Source organism: Balaenoptera ricei, chromosome 18 (assembly GCF_028023285.1).
Source record: "Balaenoptera ricei isolate mBalRic1 chromosome 18, mBalRic1.hap2, whole genome shotgun sequence".
Lineage (NCBI taxonomy): Eukaryota > Metazoa > Chordata > Mammalia > Artiodactyla > Balaenopteridae > Balaenoptera > Balaenoptera ricei.
In genome coordinates, this window is record NC_082656.1 from 83579358 (window position 1) to 83604681 (window position 25324).

The window sequence follows — 25324 nt, forward strand, 5'->3', positions numbered from 1 at the left end:
ACCTCGGTTCTGTCCACGCTGGCTCTCAACTGGTGGGAGTGAAACTCAGCAGGTGAGACGCCCACCCCAGGGTCCCTATCCCAGAAGTCGGGGTCATCATCCAGGTGCCCAGACACTGGACACGGGCAGCACTGTGGGTGCAGGTAACTCTCCTGCTGCAGACACCGCTGGCTGGGCCCCGAGCACTGCCTGCTCTGTGGAGGGGGGGACGCATACCTGGAGGGGTGACCGAGGGGGGCCCCCAAGCGACCCTCAGACATGCCCAGTGTTGACGCTGAGGACATTTCCAGTCTGCTGGATGTTAAGTTAATGGCCTGGTTGGAGAAGGGGGGGGCGGCAGGAGTGAGCCCCTCCCTGGACAGAGCACAGCTGGCTGCACAGCTGCTGCCTCCACCTGGCCCCCTGCCGAGCTCGGGGCCGCTCGGGCCACCACGCCCGTTCATCCCCTCGGCAGACCTGTCCTGGGATGAGACGGGACAGAGCCAGTTCTTACTCAGCGCCTATCAAAGCTCAGGTCAGAAGCCTTGTCTCTGCAAGTGAACCTTCAAATCGGAGAGCAAGGGAGGGCGGGCACCCGTCAGGGGAGCTGCTCCGGGACGAGCAGGGATCCTCCAGGGAATCACTCAGCTGTGAGGGCAGCAAGCATCACGGAGCCTCAAAGAGCAGAGCACGCTTTCCGCAGAGGGATGTCATCAAAAGCACAGCGTGGGCGCTGGGGGAGCCCCACCCAGCTCGGCCTGGACCCCCGTGGCCCCTGGGACTGAGCCCCCCACACGCCAGGTTTCAGGCCGCTTCATGGCTGCGACTAAGGTTTCAGCTGCACACGGTGTGACCCTGTGTCTGTGCCTCAGGACAGAGGCTGAGGGAACCGCTCGGAGAACTAACGGCAAGACAGTGACAAAATCACCTCCAGGCAATGTGATGACCGACCAGTGGTTTTTATTTCCTTCCTTGTCCTTCTATACACTGTTCAAATATTCTAGACAGAAAGTGCATCGTCTAAGTGATGGAAAGAGCTGGAACTGAGCAACGTCTCTGGCGGGAAACACTCGGACGCTGTGCGGGAGGGCAGCAGGACTGGAGTGTGCGTTCCGTCACCGACCTGTGCCCCGTCCAGGCCCTGCAGGACGCGCAGGCCCCGAGGAGGCTGCTGTGATGATGGTGGGTCGGACGAGACCGGGTTACTTTTCTTACCAGTTTCTGAATGAAAGCGTCCTTGGAATCGTGCACCTGAAAATAGCCTTTTCACGGCTGACGGTCACTGTCGTCTGGAATCGACTCCCCCTGGTTCGCTGGCTCCGGCCAGGCTGGGGGGACAGAGGGGCCACACCCGGATCCCAGTGTCTCCCTGACTGTCAGGCGGCTGTGGGGTCGTAGATGCAGCCCCCCACCCCCCCGGTGGTCACCACGTCAAACTGAAGCCCTCTGACTCTTTCCAGGACGGGCAGGGCCACTCGGGGCCACTCGCCACCCCGGCCGTTTCTGAGCCAGGAGGGGTCACGTCGGCACCTGCTGGTGACCTCGCAAGAGGCAGAGTGCCCTCAAAACCGAAGGCCGTGCCCCAGGAGGGGACGGGACAGATGCACAGGAAGTTCAGCCCCGAAGGTCAGAACTTCCTGTGCAGAGACGGGCGTGAGCCTGACGCCCGTGAAGACACCAGCTGTGGGCAGAGTGTCGCCGACGTGGCCAGAGTGTGCTGGCCGCAGGGCTCCCGTCCTCCCAGGGCCACTCACGACAGAGGACACGACCCTGCAGACCAGGCGCTGGCGCCCAGAGCCGAGGGTCACCGCGAGGAAGGAACGGGCGTGTGGCCTCCGGCCACTGACTCCCGTGAGGGCCTCACTTTGGAAGCGCGAACGTGTCGTTGGCCCTGAGGATGGCTGGTCTAAAGGACAGCTCGAAGGACCTCTGGTCCTTGAAGCTCTGGGCTCTGTACTTGGCCAGGTGTGCACCCCTGCCACCGCGTCCGCGTCCCTGTGTGCCCCTCCCCGCCCTGGGGGTGTCCGGGGGCCCCCCCGGGGTGGGGGCGCGGGCCAGGCCGCGGCCCCCTAGTGCGGCCAAGGGCACCGCAGAGCCTGGCGCTGGCCGGGGGCCGGGGGCCGTCGGGCTCTCCCCCTGCCCGCGTGGCTCTCCACGACCCCCCTGGCCACCCCTGGAGGCTACTGGTCTCCGGGACGCCTCATTTTGGCCTGCGGGGGGCGCCACCTCCGCTGCCCTGCTCACGGGCTGAGCCGAGTCAGGGGGGCCCGTCCTGCCAGCCTGGGCCTGGGCAGGGTGCGCCGGGCTCCCTGGGCGGGGAGGAGCTGGGCTCTTTGCAGCCGGGGCGCCACGTCCCGGAGGGGGGCCCTCTGTGTGCCTCACCCGCTGCCTCTGCGGCCACTCTGGGCTCTTCCCAGTGCGCCGGCCGGGAGCCTCTGTCAGGGCCGCCGGGTCACCGTCCACAGCTTCTTGGGCCCCACTCGAGCGGGCCTTCTCGCCCCAAATGCCTTCTCCCTTCCTTCCAGGACCGTCCAGACTCGCAGCCCCCGGGGGCCCCTCCTCTTGCCCACGGTGACTTTTTCCGCCGCCCAGGCTGGCCCTCTCCCCGCCCGCGACTTCCCTGGGGGCCTGGAGGTCGGGGTGCTTCTGGGCCACCCGCCCCGCCCTCGGCCCATCCGCCGCTGTGGACGCGGGGGGAGGCTGGTGGGAAGGCCCGGCACTGCCAGGAAGCTGTGCCCCGGGTAAGAGGCACGGCCCGCCCTTGGCCTGCGGGTTCTCAGAAGGTGGCGGCCTAGTGCCCAGCGTGCGGCGCGGGGTCCCCGCCACCTGGCTCTCCTGTGGCACCGGGACATCCGGGGCTGGAGTCGGGGGCTTTAGGCTGCCCCCCCGAGGGCTCTGCCACGCAGCGCCCGAGATTCTGCCCCCAGCTGCCACCTTCCTTTCGCCTGCGACCAGTTCACCTGGAGCTGCCACGTGGGGCTCGACAGGCAGGGTCTGGGCGCCGGCGGCCTCCCGAGGGGGGGCGGGTAGGGACCCCGAGGCTCCGCACACGCTGTGGCCCCCGGGCTGGCGATCAGGCTTCTCGGCCGCGAGACCTGGGCCTGTGGGCCGGGAGGCGCCCCTTTCCTCCTGCTCCTCGGCCGCCCTGTTTCCGGGGCTCAGGGCATCACCTGGCGCCAGGGCTGGGGGACTCCTGGAGGCCCCTGCAGCCGTCGCCCGCCCAGGGGCTTTGACACTCCTCGGCTGTGTCTGTTCATTTAAGGAGCTCACTCTGTTCTCGCCAGGTTCATGGCTGGCGCTCCCTTCAGCCGTCAGCGGGGGCCGGGCTGGCTCCGGGGACGACGGGGGCCCCCTGTGTCCTTCCTGCTCACGCGGGGGGCTCTTGTCCACTGAAGGCAGATTCTCAGGCCTCCTCCCGTCCTGGGCCGGTGCTTCTGGCCTCATGGAGACACTCACCCCGCTCCTCTTGGGAACCCTGGGCGCCAGCGCTTGCCGACCGCCAGGGGCACAGCCGGCGAGTCCCCCCCATCGGTTTTCCGAGGCCGCGGACCGATGTGATGAGGTGCCGGCGTCACCAGCCGGCCTTTCCTCCCGTCCTGGCAGCAGAGGCGTCTTAGAACTCAGCTGGGACGCGTCCTCTCCCCACATGTCCTGGTGCTTCGGGAGCCTGTGTGAAGTCCCAGGGCTGCGTCTGGTTTCCTTTCCTCCAGGGGAACTTTTCTGCGGTTTCGTCGTGGGAACTGCCTCGGGGACGTCTGGACCATGGCAGGCAGCACGCTGCGGAGGCGCGAGCGTTGGCTGTGCCCCTGGGTCCTGCTGTGGCAGGGCGGGCGGGCTCAGACCTGCCGGGCTCAGGCCTGCCGACGACGGGGCGCCCCGGCCTCCACCCTGGGCCGTAGTGGGAGGTGGGGCGCCTGTATTTCCAGTCACACTCTCTCCTCCCAGAAGACGCCAGCCTTGGTCTTCAGGGCCTGATGCCCTCTGCAGGGTGGCAGGAGGGGGCGGCACCGTGTGGGCAGCCGGGAGTCTGGCCGCGAGCCGCGGAGGCTCCACGGCCGGCTGTGTGCGCCGCGTGGCCTGGGCGGCGTGCGCCACGAGCGGGGGGATTTGCCCTGGCGCTGTCTCTTCTGGGCAGTTCTCCTGCACAGCGAAGAGGGGCTCTGGCTCCGAGTCTGCAGTCATCCCTTCCGTTTCATCCTCTGAACTGCAGACGGTCAGGGTGACTTCAGGGGCAGCCCCTGCTCCGCCCCCCACGAGCCCAGGCCGGGGGCCCAGCCTTGCTCCCCTCGCCCCCTGGGCAGCCCCCGTGCCGCCCGGGCTGTCCGGTCCCGGTGGGCTCATCACGGGCTCGCGGCCAGGAAGGACTTCACCCCTGGGGGAGGCGGGAGACGGGGCCGCCCTGGGGACACACTGGGGCCCCGCACCTGGGACCACTGTTTGCGGGCCGTCCCTGGGGGCGGTCGCCCGGGGCGCGGAGGGCTGCCGGGGCTGCCCCCACCCTGGCGCTAGGCTCCCACCGGGCGTCTCTCTCGCGCGGGGGGCCGTGCCCGTTTCTCCTCTGGGCGCGCGGCGCAGATCCGCGCGGGTGACTCTGGCGCCGTGGGACATCCAGCTGTGGGGGCCGCAGACGACGGTGGCGATGCTGAAGGGCAGCAGGGGCTCGGCCGAGACGGCCAGGAAGCGGGCGGGGGGCGCCCGGATGCAGGTGCTGGCCAGGGTGGCCGTGCGGAGCACGCGGCGCTCGGGCCGGTGCAGCGGGCTCCGCGGCAGGCGCCTCTTGAGCTCGTCCGCGCGCAGCGGCAGGAGGCCGGCCTCCGCACAGCGGCAACCGCTCCGCTCAAACGTCTCCCGCAGCTTGGCCAGCGCGGCGCTCCGCCTGCCGCCCACCTTCGGCAGGGGGCCCCCGGCGGCTCTGGGCGGCTCCGCGGGAGGCTTCTCCTCGGCCTCCTTCTCCTCCGCGGCCAAGAACACCTTCAGGATGCTCTTCACGGAGCTCCTCCCGGCGGGGAGCCCCCGGGGCTTCTCGCGACCCAGCGGCTCCCGGCCCCAGGCGGGGCGGCCGGCTCCCTCCCTGGCCTTCTCCAGGAGCTTGTGGACGGTGGCCGTCACCAGGCTCCTGCCGGGGCCCTGCCTGTCCTTGAAGATCAGCCGCCCCACCTCCCGGGTCCTCTTGAGGCACGGCTCCCGGCCGGTGCCCATGAACTTGGCCTTGAGGAGCTGGAAGCGTGTGGGTCGCCGCTGGGCGTCCTGGGGCTCCGGCGCCCGGCTGGTCTTGCTCACCCAGCCTTCTGCCCTCCTGGCGGGAGGAGGCTCCCGGGGCCCGTCCTCGCGGTCGGTGATGTAGACCAGCAGGTTGCTGAGGATGGCTCGGGCCGCCGGGTCGCATGTCACCCTGCTGACCTTCTTCTTTAGGGCTTGGACATCAATGGGCGTCTTATTGCTGCAAATCCTGCCGCTCTTGGGGCTGTGGGGAAAAAGAATGAATCGTCACAGACTTTATCATCATTTTTTCCTAGGTGGCTCCTTGGAACATATCTTATGGGACAATCCCATTTAAAATACCCCAAGAAGTCCAGGAACAGAAGCCTGGGCGCCAAGAGGCTTGGATTCTAGTGTATCCCTGTGGCAGCCTCGGAGAGTCAGGGTCGCCCACCGCCTAGAACTTTGGGTCACTATTTCCTTTTCTGTTAACTGGCCATTGTTTCTGACCTGTACCCTCTGCAGGGCTTTGGAGAGCTGACACTAAGTGGCTTTGGGAAAGCGCTTTGGAAAACTACTTGTATGCATAAGGTATTTACATATTTTTTTGTAGTGGGCATGTTTTTCTTGCATAAGTTAGGAGAAAAGCATAAAGAGTTTACATTCTCTGTGTGTTCTCTGCTTTCCTCTAACTGTACTGCATTATATTCTGATTCAGTCCCAAGGGCGCCATCCCCAGAGATGACTCTGAGAGCAGCAAGGAGTGAGACCCCAGGCCCTGGGCGGGTCAGGCAGCGGGAGACTCAGCTGTGGGGCGGGAGCTGGGGCGCGGCCCCCAGAGCAGGAGGGAGTGGGCTTCACTGCCCAACAGAGGGGAGGAGGGCTGGGGGCACTGGCCGGGACCTGCCCTCCTGAGCCCCCTCGGGAACACTCCCAGAGAAACCCCAAGGCTGAGGGGCCTGAGCCCTCACCCTCCATGGCCCTGTCCCCGAGAGCCCTTTGCCCCAGCCCAGCCGCTGACGGGGCTGTGACCTTGAGGGTCCAGGCTGAGAGGCTCTCCCCTGAGGGCGTGTCTGCCGAGCACTGACAAAGCCGGAGCCTCCTGCCTGGTGGGGCTCCCACCTCTCCAGACGGTAGTTTGGCAAAGACGTGCCCAGAATTGCAGCCAGCCATCAGCCCGGCTAGCCGTTTATCCCAAAGGGACGATCAGGGCGCAGAGCAAAGATTAGTGTGCTGCGTGGGACACTGGAAACGGGACACATCCTAAGTGCCTGACACGGGGCAGGGGGCCTCAGAGAACGTCACATCTGAGTTTGAGGGAAGACAGTCTACAGCAGGAAAGTGCTCAGGACGCAGCCGGCGGAGACACAGACCGAAAGCAGGCTGGAAGGGAACGTGCGAACATACTTTTCTTTCTGTACTTGGCAGAAGAGAGAGCTCTGTTTCTGGAAGCTGCACACAAACTTCTCTTAAGAGCTGTTAGGAGCGCTTCCGTGATGGTAGGACAGCAACGGGGCCCCTGCTGGCCTCACCGCCTGACGGGTGAGCCCCTTGGGTGAGCCGGGCGCCCGTCCACTGTCTGGGAGTGGATCCCGGACGGACAATTACTCCTTTCAAGGAGCGAGGGGGAGTGAATGTAACCGCAGAATTTTCCGTGGAACCCCGAATTCACCCCGACGCAGTGAACCCACGCGGAATGCGGCTGCTCCCATTACCCTCAGATGCCGGAGGACCTGGGCGCCCAGAGCGAGGTGACCCCACCAGAAGCCCCAGCTCAGACGTCTCAGGGACCCAAGACCTGCATTTGCAGCAAGTCCCCTGGGTGGCCGTAGCTGCTGGCCCCGGGAGCCGCTTTGAGAACGGCCGGGATGGAGCGAGAGCTTTCCAACCTCAGACAGCTGTGGGTTTGACCCCGACGTGGTGGACGAGGCTCCTCCAACAAACCCAGAGCTGAGCCCACTGAGCCCCGAGGTGGCAGGGCCGGCGCGGCGGCGGGGTGGCCACAGCCGAAAACGAATGACAGCTGGATCTGGGGCCGCACCGGGAATCTGAGGGGGTCGGGCTGTGCTGAGCCCCGGCCGGAGGGGGACGTGCCCTGGGCTCGCTGGGCAGCCGGACTCCAGTGCACTGGCCCTCGACTGGTCCCCGCTCATTCCCACCGCAGGGCCCGAGCAGCCTGCGCGCCGGGCGTCTCGCGTCCCCTGCTGGGGTCCCCGCCTGAGCACACAGCCCCCAGGCGCCGCCCCCAGCACATCCCGGGGCGCCTCCCGCTGTGCGCTCCGCATCCTTGCCTGAGGCCTGGGTGCAGCACAGAACACGTGGAGTGTGGCTTTGCGTGGCCCCCTAGTGGCACACAGGCTCTGCGCGGGGGGACTGTCCCTTCCCCGCTTTCCCAGGGCTCACAGCAGCACCTGTGGAAGGGCCCTGGCCGCCGGTTGCGTCCCGGAGCGCCTGCCCCCCGCTGCACCTTGCCCCCGCCCGCCAGCCTCTCTGCCCTGCTCTCTTCCGCTCCCCTCGAACTCTGGCCGTGCTGTGCTCTGTCCCAGCTCCACACTTTCCCCACGCTGCGCCTTCTGGCCTGGCACAGCCATGCTCCTGACGAGCTCCTATTCATCCCTCAGGACCCGGTTCTGATGCCCCTGCTTTCCCAGCGGCCCGGATGCCTTGTCCCCACTGGTCCTCTGAGGCCTCTTAGTGTCCCCCGCAGGGTGGCAGTCCCGACCTCTGCACCCCGAAGTCACTGAGTCAGAGTGGACGGCAGGCGAGCTCCCCTGGGGAGGCGAGGTCCTTCTGTCCAGACTTCAAGTCTGCCTGTCCGGCCAGACTTGAAGGCAGGCCCAGCACATTCTTTTGGGACCTCCCTGCACCCAGGGCACCTCGGGCCTGGGTGAGAGTTCCCACCCATCCCGGGGGGTCGGCCCAGCCCATCTCGGCCTGGTCAGCGCTGCCTGGAGGACCGGTGGGCCCGTGGCTTCATGTCCAGCCCCTGGCGGCATGGACGTGACCAAGCCCATCCCAAGACAGGAGTGGAACATATTTCTCTCAGGGGCCAATCTAAACAGTAGGGCTGCAGCAAACGTTCCTCATTTAGTCCTGTCAGTAACTCTGGCTCCCGAGAGGTCACTTGAAAACACAGGGACATCAGAGTCACTGTTGGCGACACACCCCTTCCCATCCCGGTCACCAACCGGACCCCCTTGGCATTCACCGGTGGGGCAGGACGCAGACCCTGCGTTCCCAGCTGAGGCCCTCCACCCCATCCTTGTCCTAAAACGGCAGCAGCGTCCAGCACCTCTGGGGGCCTGTCCCCTCCACGGGGGCAGCCTGTCCTGCTGCATCGAGGGCCTGGTTGGCCTGGGTCTGCTCTACCACGCGTCAGCACGTGTCCTGGGGCAGCGACCGGATGTCCCCCGGCCCCCGTGTCCCCGCTGAGGTACGGGGTCTCCTGGGGCACAGGGCTGGCCGTCCCGCCGCCCTGGCAGGGGCACTCTCTGCGGCACTGAGACCCCCTTCCCCACTCGCAGCCATGACCTCCCTCCAGGCCGATCCCCTGCGCCCCGAGAGCACGTGTGCTGCCCCAGGACACACAGTGAGTTCACATCTGCCACGCGGCCATGCTACCTAACGTCGTCGCACGGACACTCTTCCCCCAGCTGTGGGCCTGGGGGTCGGGGGGCAGAGGCAGGGACACGTCACCCCCTCGTCCTCCCGGCCTGGGGCAGAGATGGCGGCCGCTCACTCGGGATGCGGAAGGGGGACATCCGCGCACCGTGTCCTTCTGGCTGCGGTTCTTCCCACGTCCCCGTGGAGCCGCGAAGGCCAGGGGGACAGCGACCTTCGAGCCACCCCTCCCCCAGCGCCAGGCGGGGCCTGCACACAGCAGGCGCTCCGTAGATGCCTCGCCTCCACTCGGAGGAGACGGGGAGGAGGAGAGGCTGTCGTCCCCCGTCCCTGCGGGCCGCTGGCGGGGAGCTGGCGGGCGGCTCTCACGCGGACTGCAGGCCCCAGCTTGCACACGCCTCCTCAGCAGCGGTTCCCCCACCGAAGCACAAATGCACATCTAGCGACCGCGCGGTACGTTTCAGTGACCGGGGAGCTACCGGCTGAAACTTGCCAGTGAATCAGAGTCTGACAGCCTGAACCTCTGTGTTTCCTGGAAATAAGCCTGGATAAAGGCTGGTGGGCGCCCTCCGGGCCGGGGCCCGCGGTCCTGCTCCTGGGCCTTCCAGCCTGGCCCTGGTCATGGTGCACAGAGGGCCGTCCGTCCAACCGGCTGCCTGAGGCCCTGAGGGTTGGATGCTATTTCAGGACCTGAGATTTAAATAGCAGAGTGTTCTGGGGACACTCCCCTCACGTCTAGTGACAACTACTGCTGGGTGTGCGTGTCTGTGTGTGTGTGTGTGTCTCTATTTGTGTCTGTGTGTGTGTGTGTCTGTGCATGTCTATGTCTGTCTGTGTCTGTGTCTCTGTGTGTCTTTGTGTCTCTGTGTGTATGTGTGTGTCTGTGTGTGTCTATGTGTGTCTGTGTGTCTATTTGTGTCTCTGTGCGTGTGTCTTTGTGTGTCTGTGCATGTTTATGTATGTCTGTGTCTGTGTCTGTGTCTCTGTGTGTCTGTGTGTGTCTATGTGTGTCTGTGTGTCTCTCTATTTGTGTCTCTGTGTGTGTGTCTTTGTGTGTCTGTGCATGTTTATGTATGTCTGTGTCTCTGTGTGTCTGTGTCTCTGTGTGTGTCTATGTGTGTCTGTGCGTGTGTCTGTGTCTCTGTGTGTGGGTATGTGTGTGTCTGTGCATGTCTATGTGTCTCTGTGTGTGTCTGTGTGTCTGTGCATGTCTCTGTGCCTGTGTGTCTGTGCGTGTCTACGTGTCTCTGTGTGTGTGTCTGTGTCTCTGTGCATGTCTATGTGTGTCTGTGCGTGTGTCTGTGTCTCTATGTATCTGTGCGTGTCTGTGTGTCTCTGTGTGTGTGTCTGTGTGTGTCTCTGTGTGTGTGTCTGTGCATGTCTCTGTGTGTCTGTGCGTGTGTCTTTGTGTGTATGTGTGTGTCTATGTGTGTCTGTGTGTCTATTTGTGTCTCTGTGTGTCTTTGTGTGTCTGTGTGTCTCTGTTTCTGTGTGTGTGTGTCTCTGTGTGTGTCTGTGCGTGTCTCTGTGTCTGTGCATGTCTATGTGTGTCTCTGTGTAGTGAGAGGGAGAGAAAGCAATGCAGCAAACGGGGCCCAGTATTAGTACAGTAACAGTGGGTGAAGCTGGGTGAAGGGTATATGGATTCTTTGAGCTGTTTTGTGACTTTTGTGTGTTTGAAGTACTTGAAAACAAACGATTAAGATGGGACAGGGAGAAAGCAAAGCCACCCTGAAAGCACAGATGGCCCTGGGCCAGTGGGGACACTTGGGACCCTGGAGGGGGTCTCTGGGTTTCCTCTGGGCCTGTGCCCCCAGGGGGGCTGCAGTTCTGAGAGGGCCCTGTGGTCAGGCTCCAGCCAGCGAGTGTTTACTCGTTTGCGTCCCCGGGGGGCTGGCAGTTGAGGGGAGATGTCCCCGGGGCCGAACACGGGCTCTGGCCGGGTGTCATCGGGCACCAGAGCCTGAGCGCCATCCAGGGGAAGCCACGGCCAGTGTGTGGCCCGGCGCCGGAGCCACCCTTAGTGACAGGGGCGCGTGGAGCCCCCGAAAGCCTCGAGGCTGCCATTTCCCCCACGTTGGTTTTGCCCTGTAGCATCCGGGGGTGCTCGCGTTGTATTTCTACCTCTTAACTGGAAATGAGCCAACACGGGAGCGAATTTTAACTCCACTGCTCACGGTGTCCGCGCTCTTACCTAAGAGTTACTCCCACCTTTGGGGTGAATTTCGGTGATGAGGCTTTAAACCCCACGTTTGGGTGAAACGTCAAGCTGGGTATTTCCTGCTCCATCACGTGGCATCTGGTCCGTTTTTCCCATCCCATCTGCTCCGGGTGCTGGGTTCATAATTCACCGAGGGCTCTGTCTGCAGATTCGGGGCTGTGGTGAAGCCTCGACGGGTCCGGGAGGCCGGTGGGGTGGTCAGGGAGCGGGAGTCCCTTGTCGGATGGCCTCTCCCACCCCTGAACCCACAGCACGGGGCGGTCAAGCGCCGCCGCGGAGCCTCCCGCTAAGGAGGCCCGGGTTCAGGGGTACGTCTGGCGGTGAGGCCGCTGGACCCTGCTGGACCCTCCGAGGGGGCCCTTCTGATTCTGCCCCGCGATTCAGCCCCGAGTGGCTCCCCCGACCTCGGGGGGCGGGGCGGGGACATCATCTGGCTTCCAGACATGAAAACGCTGGGAAAGTGATGGGAAATCTAATGCACAATCTCTTAACCAAAGAGTCTGGGGACAGGAATTAATTGAAATCGGCCTGAAGTCTGGAAACTCACCGCAGTGCAGGGCGTGCACTTGTCCCTGGGGACGCAAACCCTTCCCGCCGGGCACCGCTAAGACGGGGGTGTGGCCACAGATGCACGAGGGAAACAGCATGATGGCACATGCGTCAATGGAGTTTCAGGCAAGAGTTAAAAAAACTGAGGGGGACAAGTGTGATGACATAGAAAAATATCCAGAAAACCGTCAAGTGAAAAATTCCCAAAGCAAATCATATGTAATGTGTAATTCCTATTTGTGGAGGGAAGTCGTGTGTGTGTGTGTGTGTGTGTGTGTGTGTGTGTAACACACAAATGCATGTATGCAAACCCCCCCCCCCCTTCCCGGCCATATGTGTAGAGAACTTTCTGGAAGGACACGAAGGAATCGTGACCCACGGTTTCTCTGGTGCCTGGTGATGTGAGTCAGGGTGAGGGTTTGGAGGAACGCTGCTTCCCACATGCCCCATTTATGGGGTTGAGTTTCTGAAGCTGTGTGCAGGTATCACTTTTCTAATAAAAATGAAATCAGCAAGTGTTAAATTTTAAAAAATTTGAGTAGGTATGGAATTCTCGTCATTACTTTTTATGGTTTTGTTTTTCTTTTCAACTTTTGTATTTCTCTGGAATAGGAAAAGGAAATGGGGAGATAGTTTCACTCTTATTTTATGATGCTGGTGAATTTCTATTCATGTGTTTTAATTTATAATCAGTCTATAAGTAGACTCACTCCCTGATTCTCAGGATGGGTTTAATTCTCCTACATCGTCACTGAGGTGGAGACCAAGTGGCCTCCGATCCAGCCGCCCCCATCCTCTGATTACTTCCCTTCCGCGCAGCAGACTGCGAAGGGCCGCTTTTAAGGAGAGCCGGGGACACGGGACGGACCCCACACAGGAAGCCCCACCTGCCGTGTGTGTCTGGGAAAGTGTCGACTTACCTTAACTGGGTTCTGTTCCTGGAAGACAATTCTCATTAATCTCCCAGCCCCCCTAAACCTATCTGGACCCCGCATGGTGGAGCGTCCCCCCCTCTGCCTCTTCTGACTGAAAAGCATCTTGAGCAGCAAAGGTTAGTTCAGTTATTCAGAAATGTGGCGTGGAGCCCACTGTGTTACTATGTGCAGGATGGCCCAAGGTTTCTCTCCAACACAGCCGGGAGCCACACTTGCCCGAGGAGTGCAAAGTGACGGATTCTGTGGAAAACACGCCCGTCCCGTCCCGTCCCCTCGCCCAGGACGCCGGGAGGCGCCTCGGGGCCGAGTGTCTGCGTGTCCGGCAGGGAGGCGCCCGGCTGTGCTCCCAGGCAAGCCTTCAGCACGCGGGGCCTGCGGTCACAAGACGGGCCCAGCCAAGCCGCCAAAGCACGTGTTACACGTCAATCACCAACCGCTCCTTTACTCACACCAGAGGCTACTTCAAAGAGATTCGTGTCCAAGGTTATTTTTAACAAGAGCAAGTGTGGAGAAGCCCTGGCCACGGGGAATGGGGCCAGCTCTGTCCTTGTCAGCGAGCCCGGGGCAGGGCGGCACATGGGAGGGCGCTTCCTGGCTTAATCAGTTAGTCGTTCTAAGAGAGGCTGGTGTTAAACCTAGTGAGATGGAACATGTGGGCTGGAGCTGAAACACAGCGCGTGGGCCCCCCCGAAGGCGCCAGCGCTGGCTGCTCTTCCTCCTGCTCTGGACACACGGCGGTGAGGACGCAGACGCAGCGCCAGGTGAGGCCCCGTGAGGCCGGGGAGCCAGAGGCGTGCAGGTGTCGGACCGCACGTCTAAGAGCTAGAAAGAGACCGCGCTGGGCGCCCCGCAGACAGAGGAGGCGCTCTGAGCAGAGCCGTCGTGGTTATGGGTGCTGTTGGGGTCAGTGAGCAAATGCGTTAGTTTCGCGACAGAATAAAATACACCGAGTGTCCAAGAGGCCCTTCGTGACCTTGCGTGTGGAGGTGGAGGCTGTCGAGCCCAGAGGGACGTCAGTGAGGCACTAGGCTTGGCCAGGACAGGAAGACTATTCTCATAGGACAGACGATGTGTTTTATACAGCAGTTAGGCCTCTGCAATTGGGAGGAAAAGTTAAGATGTGGCGTGAGCTGCGGGTGGCCCCCCGGGGCCCCAGAGCGGGCTGGGCAGGGGCTGGGGTGGGGGGCTTTACTTCTCCTCCGTGGACAGGCGGTAGAGCGCCTCCCCCAGGTGCCGCAGCGTCTCTCCGTGCTCCAGCTCACGGTACAGGCCCGCGGGGACGGCGTCCAGGCCGTGCAGCAGCCCAAACAGGCAGCCGGCGATGGCCCCCGTGGCCCCACTCTCACCTAGAACGAAGGACGGGCCCTCAGGGCTGCACGGTGGTCCCTGGTCCCCTTGCCCCCTTGCCCCCTTGCCAGGAGGCCGGGCCATCTCAGCCTCCGCCCTTGGCCTCAGCCAAAGCCCAGGTTTGCTTCGGGCGGTGCCGGGGAAGGGGGCAAGGGGGTCCCCTCCCCTCGTGGGACAGCCGCACACCCTGGTGCGCTCGGGCCTTTGCAGCCCCGGGCGGCACTCAGGCGACCACCTCCCGCGGGTCCCACCCATGCGCTTTCCACCCCCCGCCACCCCCGCTTTGGGCTCTCAGCCTCCTCCCCCCCAGTCCGCCCACGGCCCTGGCCCGCTGCCCCTTCTCCACTCCCCTTGCCCCGGGAGGTGTCGCGTCTCCACACCTGGGCACCCGGAGGTCCCAGCAGTGTAGGTGGGGAGCCCGGGCCCAGCAGGAGGGCCTGGCTGGTAGCCTCTTACTTCACACTCGCGAGAGGGCGCATCTCACCTCCGTGGAACATGGCCCGGTGGCAGAGCTCCGTCCAGCTGCCCTTGGCTCCTAAAAGGGCATCGTAGGCAATCATGGGGGCGTCGTGGCCCCGCCGGCCCCCTCGACCTTCCGAGCTCCATTTCCTGTAGGTCTGGAGAAAGCGCCACAGGTCAGAGGCACAGGCCGCGGGGAACCATGTCCCGTGCGTTAGAGCACGAGCTTCCGGGTTCATCTGCGCGCTTACGTGACGCCCCTGTGTACCAGGCATCGCCCCAGGGCTGCGGGTGGACGCTGAGCGGGAAAGACTGGCTTCCCGTGTCTCTCACCCGAGCCGTCCCGCAGATAAACAAACACGCCAGCTGCCGGGCAGCAGAGTCTATGACAGAGACAGCCGTCAAGGGGTCTGGAGTGCTGTGACAGCACGGCCGGGCGCCACTGCGTGACGTGCGGTCTGCGTGGGGCACAGGGACAAGTGAGGCCGGGCAGGGGTGCCGCGTGTGGTCAGGGCCGCAGGCCGGCCGGAGGACATGGTGGGGGAGGCGACGGTGGCCTGAGCAGCTGGTGGCTCAGAGCAGGTCCCTGTGGGTCTGTGGAGGAGGCTGACGAGGGGCAGGGGCCAGATAGGGCCGGGAGGTGGGCGCAGGCAGGTCGCACCCCTGTGCCTTAGCAGCGGAGTCAGTGTCGGTTTGGGGCAGCAGCATCTCCACAGGAAGAACGGTGTTTCTGAGTCTCTCTGCGTTGGGGGGCCCATGAGAGATGAATGAAAGGGCGGGAGGAAGCACCTAAAAAGGGAAGGGTGGACCCTTCCTCTCCCCCTGCTCCTTCCTGACACCTGGAATGCAGATGTGCTGGCTGGAGTGGGAGCAGCTAGTTTGGACTATGAGGTGTGCTCGCCGAACAGCAGAGCAGCCAGACAGAAGGATCCTCAGCTCCTCACTGCAAGGGGCTTCTGACTCAGCTCTGATTCCCTTGACGTGAGGATAATGAACTTCTATCTTGGTTAAACCGCAGTTACAGCGGTTTCTCTTATGCTACCAAACACGATCCTGACGATTTCAGCCACTAGGGGGATTTTCTCAGCATGGGGAATGCCGGTGGTTTGCACAGACTTATTCATCCCTCTATCCCCAGTCCCTAGAAGAGATGAAGTGAGATGGACTATTTTCACATTTTCAACTTTTCTAGCACAAATCGTGCTTATAATCAGAGAAAATGAAAAGATAAAAGCACCATCCATTTCAAATGGGCTTCCTTTGAGAAGCCTTCCACGGCCCCCCCTTCCAGCTGCTCCCTCAGCCCACCTCCACCGCGGGGTTCCGTACAGCCGGGGGTGGTGGGCGGTGGCCCTGACAGCTCCTGCTCCCCAGCCATGTCGGCCCGGCAGACCTACCTTGTCCCTCTCCTCCGCGTTGTAGTGGTCGGGAAAGCTGGCTTCATTCTCCGTGTCCTCACTGATTTTTCTCTCCTCCAAGTAAAACTGCCACTTAGCTTCAAAGTAAAACCAGTGCTCCTGGTATTCTAAACACAAAGAGCAGGTGAGTGGGCTGTGGCGGCCATCTAGCTGGGCGCCGTGGGCAGCAGGCGGGAGGGAGGAGGCAGAGCCCACGCCCTCTGCCCAGTCTGGGGCAGAGGAGGGCCTGGCGCCTCACCTTAACTATGGCTCCGGAAGTTCGAAAATGCTCACATTGTAGCTACTTTGAAATGCCAGCAAGGAAGATGGAGATCGAAACCAACCCAAAGAATTGCTTGACAATGCACTGAACTAAGGCAGTAATCACAGAATTTTTAAGTGGCTTCTTTTGAAAATTCTGAACCTGTGTATTTTTTTTTAAATTAATTTTATTTATTTTTGGCTGCGTTGGGTCTTTGTTGCTGCGCGGGGGCTACTCTTCATTGCAGTGAGTGTGATTCTCACTGCGGTGGCTTCTCTTGTTGCAGAGCACGAGCTCGTGGCATGCGGGCTCAGTAGTTGTGGCCTGCGGGCTCAGCAGTTGTGGCGCACAGGCTTAGTTGCTCCACAACACGTGGGATCTTCCCGGACTGGGGCTCGAACCCGTGTCCCCTGCCTTGGCAGGCGGATTCTTAACCACTGCGCCACCAGGGAAGCCCTGAACCTGTATATTTTTATTAATTCAACACCGTGCCTGCAAAGTCAGGAGAGAGGACGTTCGCTATCCCTAACTAGCAGCTTGACCTGCAAGCCCCAGAGGCGCTGAAGCGACTTTTCTGGAGTCATTTTAGGAAGATGCTGCCGCGAAGTCTGGAGCAGCAGCTGCAACGGCTCGTGGGTGACGGGCGGGGGGAGTTGGGGGGGGGGCGGCGCCCGCGTCTCAAGGACCCAGAGGGGATCCCCCTGCTCGCCTGACCCGCTGCCCTCGGGCCAGGCGGTACTGCAGACTTCCTTTGTGGGGTGAGCCTGTCACACGGCCCCCCCAGTCTGTCCAAGTCTGCCCTGGGTGTGGCTGGAGCCCACCTCCTTCTAAGGTGCGGGGGGACGGTGTCGGGAGGGAGGCCGCGCTCACCTGCCAGGTGCCGGATGGTCCTCTTACAATACTCCTCGGCCAGCGGGACCGTCCTCAGCATGTCTCGTCCCCACTGCTCCAGCCGCTTCCCCTGAACGGCGTACGATGCGAACAGGGCCGTGCACAGGGACCCGAGGAAGCCTGGGGTGGCAGGAGAGAGGGTCAAAGTTGGCACCAGCCACGCCCCCTCCCAGGTGCTGGACACGCTGTGTCCCTGGGCTTTGCTAATTTGACCTTCAGTTACCGTCTGCAAGGGGGCAGCGGTGGGGTGGGGAGAGCACAGTCCCTGCCTCCAAGCGCTGCTGTTGGAAGGGGTCCAAGCCCAGGCGAGCACCTGCCGAGCTGCCCTGCGAGCAGCCACGGGAAGCGGGGCCCCAGGGAGGCGTCAGCCGCGACCACTTCTGGGGCAGCGACGAGCGTCTGGTTCTCGCACCCGGGGTCCAGCTGCCGTTCTGACCGCCTGCCACCGCCCACCTCCCGTCACGGGGTGCTTCAGCTCCAGATCCGGGACGCGACACTCCCAGGCAATAAAGGTAAGAAAAATTGACACTTGCCTCCAAAGGCAGTTCAAAAATTGCAAAGGAGAGTGGAGTGCTTCCCGGTATTAAGTGTGTGCTGTCCGACCCTAGTCACCAGCTTAGAAATATATAAATTACCCAGCTCTTAAACATGTGAAACAACATTTCTTTAATAAGAGTGGGCAATAAATTAACTAATGTCCTAGATGTTTAAATTCTTGTACTCATGGTATTGTTTCCAAACGTCCAACATTTTCCTGTTGGAAGGCTGTTTGTGTTTAATTCACTTCTGCTGAGTCGGGGGTTAGCAAACTCCTCTCCACCACCCGGACGTTGCCGCCCGGCTGAATTACATGGCTTTGTGCTCAGAGATCTGACGGGCTCATCCGTGGGGTCCGTGGCTCAGCGGCCGCGCCTGCTGTGGACTCAGCGGCGTGTTTTACCACGTCCACGCCTCAGGTGCCACGGCGCCCGCGCTGGCTGCTTCGTGGAGGGCACAGGATGGCCCTCGCAGCTCAGGGGGCGACACCAGTAAGCCCGGACCCTGCAGGTGACCTTGAAAGGGGCACAGTCACCGAGCGCAGCTGGCACCCTCGACCTCGGGGGCCGGGAGCCGAGCTCAGCCAGAGCTCAGGAGGGTTCTCCATCCCGGAAGTTTGGAGCTGGCTGCTCCCGGTCACGCCTCAGGGGCGGGCGCTGGGCCAGCAGGCCTGCCCTCCCTCTGCAGCCCGGCCCTGGGGGGGCAGCCCGGAGTGTGGGCCGCCTGCGCACCCCGAGCGGTGCTGTTATTCGACCCGCTTTGTCCTGACACACGGGGCGGGGGTGGGGTGGGGTGGACTCGGCCAGGGCGCGGCGCACGCGCGCACAGCGCCCACGGGGCCCGACGGCGGGGCCGGCTCCCCGCTGGACAGCCCGGCAGAAGCGCTGGCTCCCGGGGCTCCAGCCAGACCCCAGGCTCGTTCGGAACCGGTGCCGTCCTGCTTTTCTTGTGACGTGACCGACTTTGAAGCAGGGAGAAGGCCTTCCCGTCCGGCCTCCCCACGCCTCCCCGCCGCCCGCGGCTGCGTCACCTGTGGGATGGTTGTGCGTCATCCGACCGCACTCCAGGCTGACCTCGAGCAGCGTCTCCAGCCGCCCCGGCTGCCAGTACCGCATGCCCACGCACATCGCCTTGGTGGCAGCACCAAACCCGGAGCCTGCGTGGAACGTGGGATACCTGGTCTTAGACCTCTGTGCCAGTGATTCCAACGCTGGCAGTCTAGCTCTCACGAACCATATGGAGATGTACAAAAACTCTGTGCTACCATGTTTATCACAGGGTCACTTAAATGGGTCAGAAATAGGGAAATTGCCCACATTCCTGACAAAGAAAAGAGAGGAAAGAAATTGCAAAGCAGCCATATGCAGCCATTAAAAACAGGATTTTTGATGGGATGAGGAAATGCTCCTTCTGGGAAAACGTAGGAGAGAGAATTGCACGCACAGTATGTCTTCAATGATATGTTTCCTCTTTTTAAAAGCAGCTTCATTTAGTTATAATTGACATACAATCAACTGCACATATTTAAGGAATGCCAGTTGTCCTGACAAAAATACACCTGTGAAACTGGCACCTAAATAAAAATTGCAAACATATCTATCACCCCCAAAGTTTTCTTGTGCCCCTTCTGCCCTCCTCACCGACCACAGGTCAGTTTGCATTTTGTAGAGTTTTATATAAACAGACGCGTGGCTTGCCTTTTCATTCTCTTAGCAGAGTCGTCAGGAGGGCAGAAGAATGCATTTGGGAAGCATTCCTCCTCTTTACTTTCCTGGAAGAGTTGTGTACAGTTGGTACCATTGCTTCTTTAACTGTTTCTAGAATCTCCACTGAGGCCACCTGAACCCAGAGTTTTCCTTGTAAGGTCTTTCATAGATTTAATGTTACCTGGGTGACCTGTTTAGTCTTGAGTGACCTTTGGTAGTTTATGTATTTCAAGGAATTTATCCATTTCATCTAAGTTGTTAAATTTATTGGTATAAAACTTTTAATAATATACCTTCACTGTACTTTCAATTTCTGTAGAATCTGTAGTGACGTCACCCCCTCATTGCCGATACTGGTAATTTGTGTTTTCCTCTTCTTTTCTTGATCATTATGGCTAGAAGAGTATCAGTTTTTTATCTTCGTAAAGAGTCAGCTATTGGTTTTGTTGATTTTCTCTATTATTTTTCTGTTTTCTATGCCATTGATTCTCACTCTGACTTTCAATTTTTCCTTTCTTTCATTTTCTTTGGGCTCTTTTGCTCTTTTTCTAGTTTCTTACGATAAAGATGAAGTCATTGGTTTGAGAACTTGCTACGAAGTCTCTGCCTATAATTGTGGGTTTGTCTGCTTCTCTGTGCAGCTCTATTAGTGTTTACTCCACCTATTTTGAAGGTTTGTTACGCGGCACATAAACTTCCAGGTTTGTTACTTCTCCCGACGAACGGGTGCCTCCTTTTTCCCCTGGTGACATTCTTCACTTTGGGTGTTTTTGAAGGAGTCACTCCAGCTTCCCTTTGATTAGTGTCAACCGGCGTGTCTTTTCCCATCTAACCTGTTTGTATTTAAAGTGCGTCCTTTACAAGCAGCACAGAGTTGGGACTTGCTTCTTTGTCCCGTCTGACCTTTTGTTTGGGGTCCTTAGACCACTCTCGTTTGCCGTGATGGTTGACAATGAGGTGATGGCATCATCTTGGTACTGGGTTTCCTGCCTGTCCTACCTGTTATTTGCACCCTTCTCTCTCTTTCCTGCCAAGAGGACGGCACGTTATGGAGTGGGAAGATTCGCTTCCGTCCGGATGAGTATTCCCGCGGGTGGGGGACGGAAAAGACCATCACGGCGCAGCTCCAGCAGGGAGGGGCCCACAGGGGTCAGAGCCGCGGAGCACTCAGCGCGCAGACCGGCTGGAGCCGGCTTTCCTCGTGGGGAGGAGAGGACTCGAGGTCTGTGTGGTCTCCGCTCCCCGCTCCCGGGGCCGGGCCAGGCGGCGGGCCGCGTGCAGCCTCCCGGGCTGCGGGGGAGGCCCTGTCCCCTCCCCACGGGGCAGACGTGGTGCCGGATGCGGACCCACAACGGAGAGGCGTCTCCTGCCAGGGAAGGGGCGGCTGGGCCAAGGGCCGCGCCTCCTGGTCCCCACAGAGGGGACCGTCCAGCCAGCGCTGCCTGGCCCAGCTGAGGGCCCAGGTCGCATGACAGCTGCTCCCCCACAGCGAGTGTCATTGAAAGGGTTCCATTTCGTGTCTGGCTGGCTTACGAGCTGTCACTGTTCGGGGGTTTGAGCAGCTGCCTTGGGTCCATCTTCGCGGGACACTGCCCCACTTCAGGGCTGAATGGGGCCCTGACCCTCGCAGCGCCCCCGTGCTGGGGTGTCAGGCATTTGCTTTGACATATTTGGTAAACGCTGCGGCACCTCGTTATTACTTTTAATGCCACATCTTTTAGAGAGGGTTAAATAATAAAAGTCAACACCTGCGTCCTCGCCATTTCCACCGACTCCCTGCCCCACTGGCGGTGTCCTCCTGCCCGAAGGACGTCCTGGGCATCTCTCCCTGGGCACCCGCCCGGCATGAACTCCTCGGTTCGTTTGCCTGCAAAGGCCACTTGGCCTTCACTCGGGAAGGCGTCCTCTGGGCGTCGGTCTGGCTGGCGCTCGCTCTGCACCCGGATGGCTCTGCTTCTGACGCGAACCTGCCGTCCTCGCCTTGGCGGTCGCTGCTGGAGGCGCGTTCCTGTCTTTATTATTAGTTTTGAGCGGTGTGTTTGCTATGTGCCTTGGTGTAGTTTGTTTCGTGTTTCTTGTGCTTGGAATTTATTGAGTTTCTTGGGCATGTGAGTTTATGTTTTTGACCATATTTGGAAAAATGTGGCCACTATTTCTTCCCATCTTTTTTTGTCCCCCCTCCTCTCTTAAGGACTCCAGTTACAGGTGTGTTAGTGCTTTGATTTGTCCCGTGGCTCCCTGGTGCCCTTTCCACATTCTGGGGTTCTTTTTTTTTTCTGTATGTCCCATTTTGGATAGTTTCTATCGCTGTGCCTTCGAACTCACGAATCTTTTCTTCTGAAATGTCTAATCTGCTGTTAATCTCAGTCAGTGAATTTTTAAACTCAGACATTGTAGTGTTTTTCTCTAGAACTGTGATGTAGGTCTTTTTTATACCTACATGTCTCTATTTAACCTTTCAAAAATATAGAATACACACTATTTTATATCCTCACCTGGTAACTTTAATGACTGTGTCAGGGCTCGTCAGTTCTGATTTACTGATGTTTGTCTTTATTATGGACCATGTTTCCTGCTTCTTTATGTGCCAGTAACATTTGATTTGATGGCATCCTTCAAGGTAAACCCAGAGGGACAGGTCTGCCCTCCGCGTCAACCCGGAGCGCGGGTCCAGGACCCCAGGAGCAGAGGCCCTGGGGACAGAGACTGCAGCTGCCTGATAACGTCACCCCGAGGACACAAGATATCATCACAGAGACAGACATTTACGCAGGTGGTGTGTGCTTTCCTTGATGCACTGGCTAAAAATAACACATTTAAAGGGAAAGCAGTGGGAAAACGTTCCTTAAAATAAACCAGGGCTGGTGACAGAGGAGCTGGGGACGCTAGTGGCCCTGAAGCCAGCGGCCAGGCTGGCGGGCTCCCTGGGCGGCCGGTCAGGGGGGTGACAGGCAGGGTAGTGTCGCGGGGCCCTGTAGCCCCGTGGCCTGAGAGGGAGAGGAACTCATGCTCTGACCTTTCTCATTGAAGGGTGTGTGCCAGGCCAGGAGATAGTTGTCGGGCTTCAGCTGCGAGCAGCCCTCGACGGTGGCCGGGTCTACCCGCTGCCCCGGGAGCTTCTCGAGCACGTCCACGTAGCGCCGCACCATCTCACGGTACAGGTCGTCCAGGCACCAGAAGTCTGGGGCGGAAGGGGGTGTGTGGAGGGCAGGGTCAGACGAGGGGCGGGTGGAGGGCAGCGACGAGGGAAGCCACGACCAGCGTCCGGCCCCATGCCCCCAGGAGGAGGGAGATTCTGGGATCGGCTCACAGGACCCTGGATCCCTGGAGAAACCTGACCGCGGACGGACAACGCGCCGTGGATCTCACTGAACTTCGGATGTTGTGTTTTGCTGCTGTGCCTCTTCTAGTTACACACCAGAATCTAGAAAAACCCAGGATCCTCATACACGGCTCACGATTCTATCCCTGAGAGGCCCAGCTGGCCCGAAACCTGCCTGTTCCTCGGGCCCTCGGGGACCCACATCCAGGGTACGGGGAGCTGACCCTCTCCCATCTCCCTGTCAGCGAAGCGGCCAAGTCCCCGCTGCCCACCGTCCCCACTGCCTCCTCGTGGGAAGGCATTCTGGGGACAAGCGTGGTCTCGAGTCCCTCGGAGATCATGGGCCACAGGACAGGGGCGCCCAGGCTGTCACCTGGGTGGCACCAGGTTTGGCTGACCTGTATCTGGGTGACCTCACGTGACGCCCCCCCCCCCCACGCGCCCACCACTGCAGGGTCAGGCTCCTGTCTGTCTACTCTTTCCTCCCAGACAAGGCTCAGCGAGGGGCGGTCACTTGCCGAGGCCAGAGCTGGCCAATGGATTTCGATCGCAAAGCCTGAGCACTTCTGCCATTACATGAATCCACAGCGTGGTGGATAGAGGCCACGCACCCTCCAAAGTTGGGGCCCAAGGTGCCTGGTCACACGGAGAGCAGACTGGACAGTGCAGGGCAGGGCGCACCTGCCAACACAGCTGACGGGCACCAGGGACCCGGCCTGGGCGGGGCTGCGTCTCAGGCCTCGGGGGCCGCCCCTCCCCTCCGGGAGTCTGCCTGTCTTTGGAAGCCGCGTGGAGAGCCGCTGTCCGGCGGGGCCCCTGCAGTACTGCGTGCGCAGCAGCCCCAGGAGGCGGGCGGTGCTTCAGCTGCAGGCAGGACGCTGTCTGGGGTCCAGGCCACACTCACGGTGTGACGCTGGTCAGGCTACTCAGCGCCAAACAGTGAGTGTGGACTGGACCCCACTCTGCGCGTCGGCTCCCTTGTCTGTAGCCCCTCGTGATAAAGTCGACCTGCAGGGCGGTGCGAGCACCCGATGACGCCGCCGCACTTAGAGCAGCACCGGCCACAGTCAGAGCCTGTGGTCGCTGTGACTCAGGGGCTCAGAGGCCCCTTCCACAGGCTGCAGTTTGTTAGTAAAGAAAAAAGCTGGGCTGTTTGAAAACTAAACTTAAATGAAATTCCAACTTGGATGTTTAGGGAGCTGGAAACACGTCCGCTTGCCGAGTTTCTGGGGGCGCAGGCCCACCTGAGCGCGCCCTGGTGACCCGCTGGCCAGAGGGCGTGTGTCCATCCAGCTGCGCCCGCAGCCGTCGGAACCAGGCCCGCTGCCACCGTCCTCACCCAGGGCGGATTCCGCCCTATTCCTGCCAAGAGGACGTGACTCGATCCACCCCGGGGAAGCATGTTCTCGTCGGGGGCCGAGCCGGGAGCTGTCCTGGGGGCCGCCGCACGGGACGGAGACACGCCGTGGGCTCTGCCAGGCGAGGGTCAGCACGAGGGCACACGGACTGGCACAGAGGGACACGGGAACCTGCCTGAAAGCCGCACAATCAGCCCCCACTGCCCCCAGTTTCGGAGTTTGCAGACTCAGAAGGACGCTTGCTGCGCCAGCTTGCTGTGACACTGTCTTATCCGAGGTGCCTTGGCTCTCCCCCCGGCTACTTGGGACCCGGCAGAGCAGATGGCATTCCTGTGCGGTGACAGCAGAGCTAAGCCCGGCTGCTGGCACCGGCCGGCGGGGTGAGCACGTGGTGACACGCACATTCCAGCCACTTCAGAGCCGGCTCGAGTTCTAATTTGGCAGTGATGTGCTCACCACTCGATACTCGTGGGGGAGCCGCGCCTCACAGACACCCGCCGCTTCTCTGAAACTGAGTGAGACTTGCTCCTAAATCACCCTGCTCCTTAGGAAACGTTGTCTCCCCTCAAATCGTAGCATTTTCTTAGGACAACTGGGAAACTGTAGCAACTCTCCAGGCTAAATCCTATTTTGGTAGGCGGCATTTTAACCACAGTTCACTGGAATTTAGAAGTAATCCCCCCAAAATATCACTGTAATGGGTCCAAATTTCAAACTGGCTTATTATTTTATGTATTGTTGAAATAAACTCAGAAGCAGGCTTACTACCTGCGGTGAAAAGCTGAGCCCTCATTCCAAACCCCGAAGCGAGCCATTTGGTTGGTTTTAACCCTAGAGACGGAGGCTCGGCCGAGTGAACGTTTACGAAACAGTGAAAAGTCCGGGTTTGAGAACCTGAGGCTGCAGATGAGCAGAGAGTGGCAGTGTCACCCGAGAGGCTGTGTGGGAACACAACCCGCGGCACGGCCGGTTTGCTGGGGACCCGGGTGTGACCAGCTGGTTTCAGCAGCCGCAGCGGGTGACCCCCGGGCTCCGGGCTCACCCTCACCGCGGGACCCCGCGCGCCCGCCCTCCGGCCCGCCGGCACGCCGGAGCTGAGCCTCACCTGTGACCAGGGCCCCTGCCGTCGTCATGTGCATGATGGTGTTGTCACTCACCGGCCACTTCTCTGGCGAGAGCACGAGGCGGTCCAGTCCCCCCACCTCTCCCAGCCCCCTCTGGACCTTGGGGCCCGAGGCGCTGGCGCTGTCCTCCCCGAAGGCGTGTCGGTGCCCGAGGGCATCGCCCACGGCCCCCAGCAACATCGCAGCCTGAAACTTCTCCATCTCTGCCGGCAGCTGCCGGGCGCCCAGCCTTCAGCTCGCCCCGCCGGCCTCTGCTCTGGTCGTCGCGTCGCCGTCGGGAGCCTCCCCGAGTGGCCAGGCGCCCTCTTCTGTCCCGGGCGGCGGCACCAATGGGGAAACCGTCTGGGCCCGCAGCCCGCAGCCACGTGGTGCGCCCAGAGCTGGCTCTTCCGCGGGGGCACCTGCGGCTCAGCGCAT

The 25324-nt window shown here is 61.1% G+C and overlaps 1 protein-coding gene across 5 annotated transcripts; it reads right to left on the reverse strand.

The window, feature by feature from the left end:
• Positions 1–922: 922 nt before the first annotated feature.
• On the reverse strand, positions 923–25324 carry ADPRHL1 (ADP-ribosylhydrolase like 1). 5 transcript variants are annotated; one of them, XM_059903185.1, is made up of 8 exons: positions 24889–25309; positions 22120–22284; positions 18428–18553; positions 16840–16980; positions 15708–15835; positions 14336–14468; positions 13697–13850; positions 923–5443 (listed from the first exon to the last, which is right to left on the reverse strand). In XM_059903185.1, exons 1-8 carry the CDS (start codon positions 25106–25108, stop codon positions 1840–1842), a joined length of 4671 nt encoding a protein of 1556 aa, XP_059759168.1. In that variant the 5' UTR covers positions 25109–25309; the 3' UTR covers positions 923–1839. The 5 variants fall into 5 exon arrangements, with proteins under 5 accessions (XP_059759168.1, XP_059759169.1, XP_059759170.1 ...); XM_059903188.1 differs by lacking the exon at positions 923–5443 and adding an exon at positions 12976–13598 and having other exon boundaries at positions 24889–25264; XM_059903186.1 differs by lacking the exon at positions 18428–18553 and having other exon boundaries at positions 24889–25314.

What these genes read in the sequence shown, in the direction of transcription:
- ADPRHL1 (XM_059903185.1), bottom strand. Translation starts at nt 25,108, where the DNA reads ATGGAGAAGTTTCAGGCTGCGATGTTGCTGGGGGCCGTGGGCGATGCC. An exon ending in GGCAGGGGCCCTGGTCACAG is followed by an intron (nt 22,285 to 24,888) that starts GTGAGGCTCAGC and finishes CTTCCGCCCCAG; the next exon opens with ACTTCTGGTGCCTGGACGAC. An exon ending in GACGCACAACCATCCCACAG is followed by an intron (nt 16,981 to 18,427) that starts GTGACGCAGCCG and finishes CTGCCACCCCAG; the next exon opens with GCTTCCTCGGGTCCCTGTGC.